The sequence below is a fragment of the Monodelphis domestica genome, chromosome 5 (assembly GCF_027887165.1).
Source record: "Monodelphis domestica isolate mMonDom1 chromosome 5, mMonDom1.pri, whole genome shotgun sequence".
Classification (NCBI taxonomy): Eukaryota; Metazoa; Chordata; class Mammalia; order Didelphimorphia; family Didelphidae; genus Monodelphis; species Monodelphis domestica.
This window is the reverse complement of record NC_077231.1, coordinates 278,201,973-278,217,821: the sequence shown is the minus strand read 5'-3', so window position 1 is coordinate 278,217,821 and position 15,849 is coordinate 278,201,973. Positions and strand designations below refer to the sequence as shown.

Sequence of the window (15,849 nt, the reverse complement as noted above, 5' to 3'; positions counted from 1 at the left end):
GATATGGACATTGAGAAGTTATACTAGATGACATCAAAGAGTTCGCCCCAGCTCTAATCTTCTATGAATCTATGAATTTATGTACATAGGTTAAAATGTGTGCATTTCAAGATTTAAGTAGAGTGCCCTCCAATTCTTGTTTATTCATATCTCACATGTAATAGATGTACTCTTGAATTTTCTTTAGTCAAATTTTGGTAAATAAAATTGTCTTTTCCAGCTAACTTACATTATCATTTTAGAGACAGTATCCCTTTATTTCTGACTGATCTTTAACTAGCAATGACCCCCTGAACACTTTTCAAGGTTTCCTTTTCTTTCTCTTCTAATTCATCCTCTGTACCACAACCTCCATTCCTGATCTATTCATAATTAAATGCCCAAACTTGACTTACTATTTATAGAAATACTTAGTAAGGAAGTGAATAGGACTTTGAAATGAATTATTACCCTAATTTGTATATAAATATGTTTGGGACAGGAAGGATATTCACAGAGAAAGAGAGAGTGAGAGTGAGAGAGAGAGAGAAGAACATCTGTATATTTCTCTTTGAGAAGAGAGAGAAAAAAGGAAAAAGAGAGGGAGGAAGGAAAAGTAAGAGGAAGAAAGGGAAAAGAAAGGAAGGAAGAAGGAAAGAAAGTGAGAAGCACATCTGTATATCTCTTTATGAGGAGAGAAGAAAAGAGGAGGAAAGAAAGAAAAAAGAAAGAGAGAAAGAAAGACTGAGAGAAAGAGAGAAAGAAAGAAGGAAAAAAGGAAAGAAGGAAAGAAAGAAAGAAGGAAAGAAAGAAAGAGAGAAAGAAAGAAAGAGAGACGTGTTCCTGGCAGGAGGTCAGTAGTGGAAGAGGCAGTTTGCTTTTGGGTGTGGCATTACTTAATGCCTGCTCAATGAAATTTTTCCTTCAATTTTTACAAATGAGAGGATTTGTATATTTTAACCAGATTTAGAAGGGGGGCATTTTTTTAATCCCATATAAAATCTTAGGATCCACCAAGGCAGTTTATAGTATAAATCTTGTTTTTTCTAACTTGAAGACTTAAAAAGAGACTTTTGATATTCCCTTTTCTCACTACAAACCTTATTTTAAAAGATGTGTGCATTGATTATATTTACATTCTTTACAAAGGATGCTAAGTAAAAAATGACTTGAGCACCAGTCCCAAACACTACAACTTCCAATAAATAGATTACCAATAAATGTCTCTGATCAGCACAAATATATTTCCTTAGCTTCTCCCTCTGAGGACATGGAGAAAGAAATAAGGAGCTTTTCAATCTTCCCTGAGAGCAGAGTTCTCAGATTCCCAACCCTGACACTTTAGATGAGAAGCAGTGAAAATTTTAATAATAATAATAATTTTCTTTTCTTGTTTTTCTTTTCCCTTTTACTACAATGCTTCTTTTTGTTCCCTCCTGGCAGAAGGGTTATTAAAACACACACCCACACAGGCAGATACACACATACACATCCAGAGTCAGTGAAAAGTCTCTGAAACAAATTAAGACAATCCTTTTACTCTATCCATGCAGTTTCTACTCTGTTAATGAGAAACCAATTTCTCTCCAAAGGTGTAAGCTGATCTGCCCAATAGTTTGTCTCCTTCTTTAGCTTAATTTAGACAAATGCCCCCACCCCCATAAAAAACAAAGGCAACCTGAAGGCACTTGTCAAATGAATTGATATGGAGTCTGAATCATCTTAAATAGAGAAATGTTTTTTTGTAAAAAGTCAAATCCTTTCTTTGACCACAAAACCCAAGGTGAAGTAACACCATCCTTACTAAAGTCTGAAAAGTTTTAGGGATTGAAGGATAGGAACCAGGAGGCTGCTGTGGGAAAGACCTTTGAAAATAAGAACTCTGCCACTTCCTAGCTGTGTAACCTTGGGCAAGTCACTTGTTTCTGGGCCTCAGTTTCTTCAACTGCAAAATGAGGAGGATGGACAGGATGAGTTAAAAAGTTAAAGATCCTATGACTTTTGGAGCCTCTTTTACTTTTTCGTTTGTTTTAAAGCCATCGATAAGGGGAAAGTCTTGAACTTGAAACTGTTCCTTAGGGCTGACTAGTCAGAGGGGGGAAAGAAAGTTGTGTGACCAGGAGAGTATAGACATAGAGCATCCTGGGGCTGCCGGGCTCTCAGACTGTGGGGACTAGGACAGAGGATCAGAGACAGGCTTTCCTTGAAGCCCCTAAATTTCCCCAGAGCTTCGGTCACGTCCAGCTCAGGCAAACAGATAACCTAGGAGGTGGCAGGAAGGTGGCTGAGCTCTGGGGTGGGCAGGGGAGAGAAGGCAAGGGGGTGCATCCCAAGAGGGATAAAAGTCTCCTGAGAATGTTTCACTGGAAGCGAGGCATCCAGCTCCCCTATTTAAGCAACCCCCCTTCCAGCTCCTCTCCAGTTCCCCTGACATCCCCGCCCCAATTCTAGCCCTTCAGGGTCCCAGACACGTCCTTAGCATCACCTTAATTCTTTCTACTTGATACAAAGTATCAGCCTCCCCTAGGAGGGTTGGAGGTGGGGGCCACCCCAGATTGACACCAAGGGGAGAAGAAAAGAGCCCCCTTCGGTCCCCCACTCACCGTCAGCTCGTACAGACAGACACTGGAGGCTTAGCGACAGCAGCAGCAGCAGCAGGGCGCCCCCGCGGCACTGGACGAAGGTGGACGCCTGGGACCCACGGCTGCCTGCAGCCGCCATGGTCCTGGCCCCCGGGAGGTTCTGGGAGGGTACTGATGGGCAAGGGGATGCTGTTCTGGGGAAAGGGAGGGCACGAGAGACCCTCCTGATGCCGGGGCTACGATGGAGGAGTCCCCCCGAACGTTTCCTCCTCCCAGGATGGGGTAGGGGAGAGCAGGAGAGAGGGGTGGCCAAAAAGACTGAGAAAGGGGGTGTGGGGGGACAGAGGGAAAATTCCCGAGCGTTCGCGGAGAAGCCAAAGGAGAGGAGGGCCGAGGTGTGGCAGAGCCCCGCGCAGGGTAACGGGTCTGAAGCTGATTTGCAGGGCTTGGGGAGGCGCCTTTATCCAGTTCTTGTCTTGCTGGGGGGGGCTGCTGTGCACCTGGAGGGCTGGTGTGAAAAGTCACATCGCCCAGTCACACTGCGGAGCTCTGGACTCAGCCCTGAGCCAGCCGAACCAGTGCAGGGGGCGAGGGAGGGGCAGAGGGGAGGGGGACGGAGGGAAGGAGGGAGGAGGAGGAGGAGGAGGATAAAAAGGAGGAGAAGGAGGAGTGGATGGGGGGGCACTAGGAGGCACAGAGCTGACTGTAAATGCAAGAGGAGGGCGGGCTGCAAGGGATTTGGGGGCTCCAACCCCATTCTATTTGGTATGACCGGGTAGAGCCTCAACTGAGTGTTGCACCGTTAGAATACTCTCCAAGGCGAGCATCCTATCCCTTGTTTCCTATGGATCCTTCATATATTACAGATTTTTGAGCTGGAACAGACCTTAGAAGGCTTCAAGTCAACGCTCCCGAGCCTTCTTTTTCTAGTCAAGGACTCTAACAGTGGTAAAATAACTTACCCAGGATCATTCAGGTACTAAGTGTCTGGGGCGGCCCTTTGACTCCAGATCCAGCCCTCTTTTCACTGTAGCACTTTGTCTCTGTATCACCGCAGACCTGAAAGTCTTATACCAATGCTTTGTCCATCTTTTCTCCCTCATGCTTATCACATGACCAACCCACTTCCTTTTCTGATTACATATAGGCTTAAGAATTCGTTTTACTCTGCCTCTCTTCTCTAAGTCACACCTACAGCTTGCTTACTCCCAATTCTGCCTTTCCATTGCCTTTTGGCTTATCTCCTCACCGGAATTCTGGGCTTCCAGAACTGGCAGCCCTATACCATCATGGGTAGATTCTTGGTGTTGAGAGGAGGATCTCTGGGAGCCCTGGCAGTTGGGGATTGTAATCAGAGCAGCCTGGGGACACAGTTGGATTTTGGCCCATCACATCAAAGTGACACAAAAACTATTTATATAGCAAACAGATTTCCTCAGAATGGCCTTAAGATTTCATGGAAATTTGTAGATAACCAAATTATATCATCTAGCTATATTGTGTGGACTTTTGTTTGAAAACATGTGTTTGAAACAACTTAGAAGAGTAGCAAATTCCTATTTTCCAGTTGACTTTAAAGTCAAAGGACCTAGATTCAAATCTCACCTCTGACATTAAGTAGGGGTTGTGACCTTAAACAAGTCATTTTCCTTATCTAGATCTGTTTGTGGGAGAAATGATGGGGGTTAGATTAGATGCCTCTAAGGTTTTTTCCAGTCAGATCTATGACATTTTTGGATCATGGCCCAGTGAAATCCCTAGTTTAACTGAGAGGTCTAGAAAATGTCTTTAAACAATGAGTCATTATATTTCAACAAGACATTGAACAAATACTTTCATATACTCTATTTAAAAAATGGAGAGATCTGAACTGGAACTGATTGGATGCTGAGAGTAATTTATAGAATTATTGTGAGGAAAGCTTTGCAGGAACATGGAAGCTTTCCTCACAATAATTCTATAAATGAGGTATTCAAGGACCAGTTAGCAAGCGAAAGGTCTTTGATTTTTTTGGAATGAGAGCTTCCTCCCTCCAAGCAGATAGTAACATCTATAACTTAGCAGGTAAATCTTTGAGAGTCACCTGAGACTGAGTGGTTCCCTGACTTGTCCACGTTAACAAAGCTAGTAAATATGATATGAAGGATTTGAACTCATTTCTTCTTGACCCCAAGGAGAGCACTGTTTTTGTTTTGCTTTGGTTTTTTAGGGAAAGCTATGTGGCACAGTGGATAGAGCACTAACCCTAGAATCAGGAGGACCTCAATTCAAATCTGACCTCAGACACTTACTAGCTATGTAATCCTGGGCAATCACTTAACCTTGTTTGCCCCAGTTTCTTCATCTGTAAAAGAAGCTAGAGAAGGAAATGGCAAACCACTGCAGTATCTTTCCAAAGAAAACCTCAAAAGGGGTCATGAAGAATTGGACATGAGTTATCAACAGCAACTCCTTAGTGCAGCCAGATTGGAAGTTCGGGGTCTACTCATGGACCTGATCCTTCTATTGATCTTTTGATCAGCAGAGATAGAAAAGAGAGCTTTGGTCTGCTCCTTTTCCAACATAGGAGTAACCTGCCCACTTTAGCAATCTGATAGCCCCTCCCTCTCCAAAGAGCTAATGGCAGATAGTTCAGGTTAGACTGGCATAATCCACTGTAGCTCAGAATTCTGAGATCCACCAGCTTCAGCCTCCCTAGTAACTGAGATTATGGACATGTGCTACCATACTTGACTCTAGTCTTTTGACTATACTACTATGCCCCCAAATTAGGTAGTACTTATATCATTTCCTCTTTACAGATGAGGAAATAGAGGCACTGAGCATTTAAGTGACTTGTACACAAAATAATTGTCAGAGGCACAATTTGAATCCAGGTCTCTTTACTGAGTGAAACACTCAAAGGACAATTTGATACTTACTGGTTCTTATCTCTTCTTAGGATCTCCCCTTGGTCTTACTCTGCCAGTTGTTAAATAAAGGTGGTATCTCATTTGCAGGTCTCATGAAGCAGGGAGAGACAATTAGCACAATGGGTGACAGGACTAGGGGTCAGAAGATCTCTATATACTTTCTCAGCCAAAATTCTTCAAAAAGATATCTACTTGCTGCCTCCACTTCATCTCTTCCTCTTCCACCCTTTGCAATCAGCTTTCTATCTCTCCTCTTAATTGAACTTCTACTTTGAAATTTAATACTGATCTTTTAATTGCCAAATCTGACAATCTTTACTTAGGTCCAATCCTACTCGATCTCTGCTGCATTTTACAGCCAACTACTCTCTTCTCCTGTACTATGTTTCCTCTCTGAATTTTTGTGACTTTCTCCTGATTTTTTCTCTACCCATTTGACTTCTTCTCAGGGTCCTTTGCTGGCTAATCATCCCCATCATACTTTCTGGCTGTTTGTGGTTCCTTGGACAGAAATAGGGAAGTTTGAAGGAGGGGAGAGTTTAGGAAGAAAGAGAAATAATTTTGCTTTAGACATTTTGAGTTTAAGATGTTTCTGGGACATGCACTTTGAAATATCCAATAGGAAATTGGTGATCCAGGACTGAAACTTGAGGGAGAGATTAGGAATGTCAGTGTAGATCTAGGAATCATCAAAGAGATGATAACTAAACCCATGGGAGTTGATGAGGTTATTGAGCAAATATAGAGGCAAAGAGGGACCAAGACAGAGCTTTGGGAAACACCAACAGCCAAATTCATCCAGTGACTCATATTCTTAGTTTTGATATTATACAAAACTCTTCATTCTTTCTTACCCCACATATCCAATCAGTTACCAAATCTTACCATTTCTTTCCTGCTTCTTTCTCTGTACTCTTTCTCTCCACTCAACCTCTACCTTACTTAGTTCAGGCTCTCTTCACCTTTAGGCTAGATTATTGAAACACTTTCTGGAGGAGTCTCTTGGCCTTGGATATTGGATATTACTCTCTTCAAATACTGAGATCTAACCAAACTGGTCTCTCTGTTTTTTCACTCATGTCACTCCATCTGGTCTTGGCATCTTTGTATTAGCTGTCCTGAGTACCTGGAGTTCACATCCTCCTTATTCTCTCCCTCAGAGTCCCTCTCTTTCCTTGAGATTCAACTCATGAACCATCTTTGACAGGAAGCCTTTCCTGTTCCCCGCCCCCCAATTGCTAGAGTCCTTCTTCTCAGACTACATTGTATTGAATTACTTCGTGTATATAATTCTGCATATTTTACATGTGTAAATATACAATGCATACATATATTAACTTTTATTTTATATGCTTTGGTTGACTTCTTCCCTATTAGAATATAGCTCTTTGAGGACAGGGATTGTTCTTTGAACACACATCTAAGTCCTGAGCACAATGGCTGGCACAAACAGACACTTAATAAATTCTTACTGATTGATTAATTAATTGATACACCCTTAGATAGTGGGACAAAATAATTAAGATGGGATTTTAACTGAGATAAATGTAAAGTCCTGCAAACAGCTTTTTAAAAAAATCAACTGTACAAATGTAGAATGGGAATTTAGTGGATGGAGTCAACTTGAGTCGACAATTTGACTAGGTAGCCAAAAACACGTGTGGAATTTTAAGCTGTGTTAATGGAAGCATTGGGTCTAGAAAAAGATAATAGATGATCCTACTGTACCAGGCTCTTGTCAGGCTACATCTAGTATTTTTCTAAATGTTTATCCTTGATCTCTTCTGCAGCATTTGACACTGTCTATCAGCCTCTTCTCCTTGATACTCTCTTGGAGGTTTTCATGACATCACTGTCTGCTGTTTCTGCCTGCCTCATTTTCTGGATCTTCTTCCATATTATGCTGTGGGGGTCCCAGTAAGATTCTACCATGTGACTTTTCTTCTTCCTTTAAACTATTTCACTTGGTGATCCTATCAGCTCCCTCAGGTTTCAATTATGACCTTTATACAGATGACTCTCAGATCTTCTTGTCTAGTCCTAACTTCTCTGCTCTCTAATCTCCAATTGCTTTTTAGACATTCCAAACTAGATGTCCTGTAGACAATGTAAACTCATTGTATTTTTTAACCCTCTCCTTATGTATTAGAATGAGTATTAAATAGTTCCAAGGCAGGAGAATGGCAAGGGCTAGGCAATTGGGGTTGAGGGACTGGCTTGAGGTTACACAGCTAGGAAATATTTGAGACCAGTTCTGAACCTTCCATCTCTAGGCCTGGATCTATGTCCATTGAGCTACCTCACTACTCCAAACTCATCATATCTAAAACTGATTATTATCTTTTCCCCCCAAATATGTCATTATAAATTTATCATTATTATTGTCCTTTCCCCCAAACTCACCTCTCTTCCCAAGTTCTTCTTTACAGTCAAGAGTACTACCATCTTCCCAGTCACCCCACATTCACAATCTAGGTGTTATCGTTGATCTTCACTTTCTCTCGGTTCCCATTTAAAATCATTCCCAGGATCCATCAGTTTTACCTTTGTAATGTTGCTTATATCTGGCCCACACTCTCCTCTGACACTGCCACTAGACTGGTGTGAGCCTTTATCACCTCACATCTGGACTATTGTAAGTGTCTCCCTTCTCCAGTCCATCCTTCACAGGTTTGCTTACATCACCTTCTATTCAGTAAACTCCAGAAGCTTCTTATTGCTCAAGGATCAAATAGATAATCTTTTGTTTGGCTTTTAAAAACCCTAACCCCAACCTATCCCCTTTCTACCTTTCCAGTCTTCTTATATTTTACTCCCTTCCATGCAGTCTGTAATTCAGTGACACTGGACTTGACTTCTTGCCATTACTTGAATAAGACACTCAACTGTGAGCATTTTCCCTGGCTGTCTGTCCCTGATGCCTGGAACTCTTTCCTTCATCATCTCTGCCTCTTGGCTTTCCTAATGTCCTTCAAGCCTCAGCTGAAGTCCCACCTTTCACAAGGAGCTTTACCTAGTCCTGCTTGATTTTATGTCCTCTCCTGAGATCACTGCCAATTTATCCTGAACAAATCATTTAAACATAGTTGCTTGTTGTCTCCCTCAACTAGACCATCAGAGCTTTGAAAGTAAGGATTGTCCTTTGACTTTTTTTGTATTCCCAGTGCTGAGTATGGTGGCTAACACATAGCAGGCACTTAGTATTGTTAGTTGGCCAATGGCAAAAGAATAAAGAAGGATATGAAGAAGAGGGCAGCTAGGTGGCACAGTGGATAGAGCACCAAGCCTAGAGTCAGGGAGATCCAAATTCAAATAAGACCTTAGACACTTACTAACTGTGTGAACCTGGGCAAGTCATTTAACCCTGTTTGCCTCAGTTTCCTAATTTATAAAATAATCTGGAGAAGAATCTTTACCAAGAAAAATCCCAAATCAATCAAAAAGAGTCTGAAATGACTGAACAACAATGGATAAGAGTTGTGTGCCAAGGAAGTTTATCCCCTCCCCCTCCTGCGGAGCTTTACCTGTCTATCAAATATTCCTGACATACCACAGCTTAACCAGGGTTGCATCTGTGTTTTTCAATAAAAGTCAAAGTTGGGGGCTGTTTGAGGGAGAACCTCAGGAGAATTGAAAGGGAGAACCAAGAAGAGACAGAGCAGGCAGGTGAGGAAAGAATGAGGAAGAGATTTGCAGGCTAGGCACCACGTGGTCATGTTACTTATAGGAACATTGTCTACCCTTTCCAATAAACGTTATAAAATATATATCTGGGTAGAAATATTATTTTAATTATTACAGATGCAAATAAGAAAGGCAGGAGTATTGTGAGCTCCTTGAGAGCAAGGATTGTTTTTTTGCCTTTCTTTTTATCCCCTTTGCTTACTATAGTGCCTGGCACATAGTAGATGCTTCATAAATGTTTATTGATTGGTTGAGTAGATTGTGACTGGCATTGTTGGACTGAGTGTCCACAGCAATGAGATCATAGTGCCATCAAACTATCTGGCCTCCACATTTTAGGAAGAACAATGACAAACAGGAGTCAAAGAAGATTGGCCAGCATGGTGAGGGTAGTGGAGACCATGCCATCTAAAGTTGGAGAAACCATGAATGTTTAGCTTAAAGAGGAAAGTTAAACATTTGTATTATTTTATTTTTTAATTACATGAAGGAATAATTTTTTTAAACCCTTACCTTCCATCTTGGGATCAATACTGTGTATTGGTTCCAAGGCAGAAGAGCAGTAAGGGCTAGGCAATGGGGGTCAAATGACTTGCCCAGGGTCACACAGCTGGGAAGTGTCTGAGGCCAGATTTGAAACTAGGACCTCCCATCGCTATACCTGGCTCTCAATCCACTGAGCTACCCAGCTGCCCCCTGAAGGAATAATTTTTCACAATTGTTTTCTGATATTTTGTGATTCAGATTCTCTCCCTCCCTGAAATGTCAAATAGTGTAATATAAGTCACACCAATGTTTTCATGCAATATGTATTTCCATATTCTCCATGCTGGGACTGAAGACACAAATCACACATACAATAAAAACATGAAGGAAATTTGAATGATGATGAAAAAATAAAAGATGGCATGCTTTGATCTGCAACCAGATTCCAACAGTTCCTTCTTTGTCAGTGACAGTGTTTGCTTGTTTGTTTTATTATTAACCCTTAGGGTTATGTTGAAATCTTGTTTTGCTGATAATAGTTTAGTTCTTCACAGTTGATGATCATATAATAATTTCTGTTACTGTATACAGTGTTCTCCTGGTTCTGTTCACGTCACTTCGCATCAGTTCATATAAGGTTTCCAGGTTTTTCTGAACTCATCCTGTTCATGTCTTATGGCACAGTAGTTTTCCATTACAACCATATGCCACAGCTTGTTCAACCACTCTCCAATTGATGGATAACCCCACAGTTTCTAATTCTTTGCCACCATAAAAAGCTGCCAAAAATATTTTTGTATAGGTAGATCCTTTTCCCCTCTCTTTTATCTCTTTGGGATACAGATCTGATAGTGTTATTGCTGGGTCAAAAGACAGGAATACTTTTATGGCCCTTTTAATATTTATTGTGAGAGATGAATGGAAACAAAGAACAGGGGACAAGGAAGGCTTGTAGTAGGGAATGGAGGGGTTTAAGGGAGAGAGGGAATATTGCTGCTGGTGAGGCAAAGGTAAGAGATGCCCACTGCTGAGAGGTAGCAGCAGGGGTCCGATAAGGACCATTTGTTGTTGAATGACTGAGGTGATGTTCAGCTCCCTCTATGCCCAGAAAAGATAGTCCACTTATCTGACGATGATATTCTAATAAGATAAATTTAAATAACCAATTTGGTTTGGAGAGTTATCAGGGAAAAAGGGAAGAGGGAGGTCCCTAAATAAGGTTGGAGTCATCCTCAGCTTTGGAGCTGAGGCCAGGCCTCACAGGCTGGTGGAGGGTTTCTCCCACTCCCGTCTTCTGTGTTAGTTTTGTCAATTTCAGAATCTTAGCAGTAAACAGGAAGCAACAAGAACAGTTCTAACTTTCAGAGCTGGTTGAACCTGAGTCTTCAGGCTGAATCAAGTAGAGGCTCTCCTAATCCAGACTGGGAAGCCAACACTCCCCCCACTTTCAACACCAGGAAGGAAGTAAAAGCAGCAGGAAGGAAGTGCTAGTCACAAGACCCAACTGCCACTCCCAGTTGCCCCTTCCCCCACCAACTGTCAGTTTTGACAATTTCCTCTCTATGGATATCTCCACTGTTGCTTATTCCAACACAGTGGCAGAAAGTTCAGAACTTATTTCTAGTTTCCTTTCCACGCCCTCCAGACATGTTTTCCTACTGCTCTCCAGAATAGATTTATTAGTTCACAGTTCTACCAACAGTTCATTAGTATCCCAATTTTCCCACATCTCCTCCAACATTTATCCTTCTCCTCTTTGGTCATTTTAGCCCCTCTGATAGGTGTGAGGTGGTATTTTATACTTGCTTTAATCTGCATTTCTCTAATCAATAGGGATTTGGAGCATATAGTATATAGTATTTAGTATATAGTATATAGATTTAATAGAGTATATAGATTTAATTTCTTCCTCTGAGACCTGAGGTAGGCATTTTATGATTGTTAGCTTCATGTATTTGAAGACCTGTCATATAGAAGAAGAGTAGATTTTCTTCTTTGCTTCAAAGGACAAAATTAACAGCACTTGAAGATTTAAGCTTAGTGTAAAGTAAGACTTGAAAATTGTATTGAAAAGTAGAATTGGTTGCCTGGTAAGGAAATGGGTTTTCCTTATTATTGGACATCTTCAGTTGGAAATTGGATGACCTCTTTTGGGAATGCATAATCCAAAGAAGTTTTGGATCATAAAAGGATTAAAGAAAAAGGGAATAAACATGGCTTTCCTATGATGCTTTGTATCAAGGGCACAAACTGTCAGAAGAGAATTAGAGGGAAAGAAAAACTTTGAGAGCCCTAGGGGAATTTGGAGAAAAAACAAAATATTTACTCATCAATCAGTAATTCAAGCTAAATTAGTAAAAATGGAGAAAGAAAGAAAAACAACTAAAGGAAAAAAGGTTCAAAGAAATTAAAAACTAATAGATAGGAGAGGAAGTAAAGAAGCAGTTTCAACAGAAAAGGATCTCAAGAGCTAGAGGCATTTCAGTTCTATTAAATACTTCATTTGAGGGTCAGCTGCTCAGCAGGTAGGAGCAGCAAATGCTATTAATGCTGCTGTGTTCTATTAGAAAGAGCAATGACCTAGAAGTTTCTTTGCTACTAACTACCTACATGACCTTGGGCAAGTCACTAAATCCCTTGGGTCCTTAATTTGCTCAATTGCAAAATGAAAATGAAAAGATAAGATAATAGGATGATTTTCAATGTCTTTTCAAGCTCTTAAGGTTTGGGTGCAGCTTCAAAAAAAATAGACTCAAATGCCAACTAATAGCCAAGAAGTCTTAGAGTGAGTGGTTTCAATTCTTTAATAGGAGAAACTTCTTAAAAACTAAGTTAGGTATAGATTAGATTGCCTACAAGCTGGGATATAATGGAGCCAATTGGCTGGTCATTATTACTAAATTTTCTTTTTGGAGAGTTACTTATACCTTCCAAATTGGCAAATGATACAAATCGGGGTTTGATTTGTTGTTGTTTTGTTGGTTATCTAACTTAACAAAATAATGGACAAAATGTTAATCATGACCATAAAACTTAAAGGGTATTGTGGTCCATTTTTTTCCCCCAGAGAACTCATTATGAAACATTTCCCAGCATTCCTCTAAATCAGTGAGCCAGAGATTGATCCAAAAGCAAGAGTGAGCACTTATAAGGTGGTAACTTGCCTATCTCAAATGTGCTCAATACTGAATGATTTCTTATTTAGGAAACTGTAGGTGGGCTTCCCATTCAGGTACAGTTTGGACTAGAGGTGACTTCTAAGGTGGATCCCAACATATTCTAAGAAATTATAAAAGGTTTCAACACACACATAGAGTCTATATGGAGAAAATTGTTCTAACACTCTTGCCTATAGGACAAAAAGATCAGGTTCTATCAGGAATTTTGTTGATGTTCTTTGGAAAAGAATAAGTTATTGTTTGTTTTTTTTCTGAGCAGATTTAAGAATTTGGAAGCATTTTGGGGGTGGGGACTTTCTTTAGCCACACTTCAAAAGGAACTCTTTATTAACATGCCTTATGTCAACACCTAACTTTTCCTTTGCACATTAATATGTAGTTTGTTCAGTTAAATTGAAAGTGGTTCAAGTTATGCTTTGAGCAGGTAGGTAGCACTGAGGATAGATAGAGTACCAGGCCTGGGCTCAGGAAGACTCCTCTCCCTGAGTTAAAATCTGGTTTCAGACACTAGCTAGTTGTGGGACCTTGGGGAAGTCACTTGATCCTGTTTGCCTCAGTTTCCTCATCTGTAAAATGATCTGGAGAAAGAAATAGCAAACTACTCCAGTATCTTTGTCAGGAAAATGCCAAATGGGATCACAGAGAATCAGACATGAATGAAAAACAATTGGACAACAACAACAATCCCAGAAGCACAATTGAAATGAATTTTCTCCTTCCTGTTCAACTTTTAAAAATATGTTTTATACTTTTCCAATGTTAACAATTGTCATAATGGTGTGGAAAAAGAGAACATAAAAGGCATAGGAACAGTTGGGAATTTCAAAGGATCAGCGATTCTAAGTTGAAAGGGGCTTCAAAAGTCATCTAGTAGCACACCTCCATTTTATAGATGAAGAAACTGAGGTTCAGAGATGAGAAAGAAGTTTACAGGATCAGAAAATTTTGGAGAAGGGGCCTCATTAAACATCTAGTTTACCAATCCCCTAAAAGAATCCCATCTAGAGAGATAGATGATAGACAGATGGCTAGACAGATAGATTAATGGATATAAAGCATTTATTAATTGGTTACTTAGTATACGGCAAGAACTGAGCTGAGGATACAAATATAAACAAAAAATAATATCTACTCTCAAGGAGCTTATATGCGAACATAGGGAGAAGGCATTACATATATATAGGGGTACTGGGAAAATGGACACAAAGGATTATCCAGTCTCTTTTAAAAAAAACCTTCTCTTCTATCCTAGAATTGACACTAATTACCCATTCCAAGGCAGAAGAGTGGTAAGAGCCAGGCAATTGGGGTTAATTGACTTTCCCAGCATCTCACAGCTTGGAGGTGTTTGAAGTCACATTTGAACCTAGGACCTCTTGTCTTCAGGGCTAATACTCTAACCACTGAGCAACCTAGCTGCCTCTATCCAGCTTCTTCCTGAAGACTTTTACTCCATCAATTAGTCAATACACATTTATTAAGCACCTACTATGTGTTAGGCACTGTGTTATATGCTTTATAAATATCAAATTTGATCCTCCCAACAAGCCTGGGAGGTATTATTAACCCCATTTTATAGCTGAGGGAACTAAGGCAGATCGAGGTTAATTAATTTGCCCCTGGTTACACAGCTAGTAAAATGTTTGAGTCTGGATTTGCATCCCAGTGGTCTATCCACTGTGCCACCTGGATGAGCAGCTGAATATATAGCAGAGACAAAGAATTGGCCTCCAGGGAGTGAAGTGCCTCTATATCTTTTCCCACCCATCACTTGCACGGACCAACAGGTCAGATTAGAGTTTATCTAATGAGAGAACCCTGAGCCCTCCTGCTTATAAATGCTCATCACCTGGTTATAGTCTTGCTTCCCGGAATGGAGTTTTGAGGAGTTTATTGGATAGGTGACTGGTCTCTGAGCCAAGCCCACAGAGAACCTTACTTGAGAGGCTTCTCCCCTATTAGAGCAGGGGTCCCTGCTCATTCTGAAAGCACACTGGGACCCAGCTGAGTCTGAAGCTGTTGGGAGTGGAGACTAGAGTGTATTAGTGAGGGAGCCCAGCAGAGCAACCAGCATAAATGATGTGCCCTGGAAGAAGCCAATCCTAGCCGCAGAGTGACCTTGCCAGACTGGCACTGTGCCTAGTAGGGAGAACAGTAGGAAGTGGACTGACCAGGGAACCCTGAAGCACCAGAGGTCAGAGTGGCCTTGGCCAGATGAATTCCTTCTGTTTCTCACTCACTCCTGGTGTACTCTACACACACCCACTCTTCCCACCAATGCTCTGTGTATTTGTAGGTACAAGAGGATTTTTACCTCCTTATTCCTAGAAACAATGTTTAAACTAATGTAGCCCAAGATCATATTAGCTTTTCTGGACTGCCATAGTACACTGCTACCTTTTTTTCTTCTATAAATCTTTTATCTTCTATCTTAGAAGCAATACTAAGTATCAGTTCCAAGAGAGAAGAGAGGTAAGGGCTTGGAATATGTTGTTAAGTGACTTGCCCAGGATCACACAGCCAGGAAGTGTCTGAGGCAGTTTGGACCTAGGGCTTCCTGTCTCTAGGTCTGGTGCTCTATCCCCTGCTAACTTATTTTGAACCTGTACTTCACTAAGACCTCTAGATCTTTTTTGGATAAACAGATGTCTGATGTCTCCCCTACCCTGTATTTGTGAAGCTGAATTGTTTTGAACTTGTTTAAACCTTTACATTTATCCCTGTGCTGAAATTAATTTCATCTTATTAGATTCAGCCCAATGTTTTAGTCTGTCACAATTATTTTGGATTTTGACCATGGGGTCATCCAATGTGTTAGCTACTCTTCCAGCTTTGTTATCTTCAAATGTGTTGAACATGGTGTCTTCATTCAAGTAATTGATCCCATCTCTTTATTGAAGTAATTGACCAGCATGTCACAAAATAATCAAAATATCACAGAGTCAAGCTCAGATCAATGGGTCACTCCCCTGGGGACAGAAGTTGACCTACCATGTTGACAATGGACCAATATCGTCTACTCTTTGA

The 15,849-nt window shown here is 40.8% G+C and overlaps 1 protein-coding gene across 1 annotated transcript in view; it reads right to left on the bottom strand.

The window, feature by feature from the left end:
• Window positions 1-3,107, bottom strand: part of SUSD5 (sushi domain containing 5) — a 100,735-nt gene extending 97,628 nt beyond the window's left edge. Inside the window, 1 exon segment of the mRNA XM_001378508.3 lies at window positions 2,583-3,107. Within this exon segment, the coding sequence (XP_001378545.2) occupies window positions 2,583-2,700 (118 nt within the window). The 5' untranslated portion in view covers window positions 2,701-3,107.
• Between the last annotated feature and the right edge of the window lie 12,742 nt (window positions 3,108-15,849).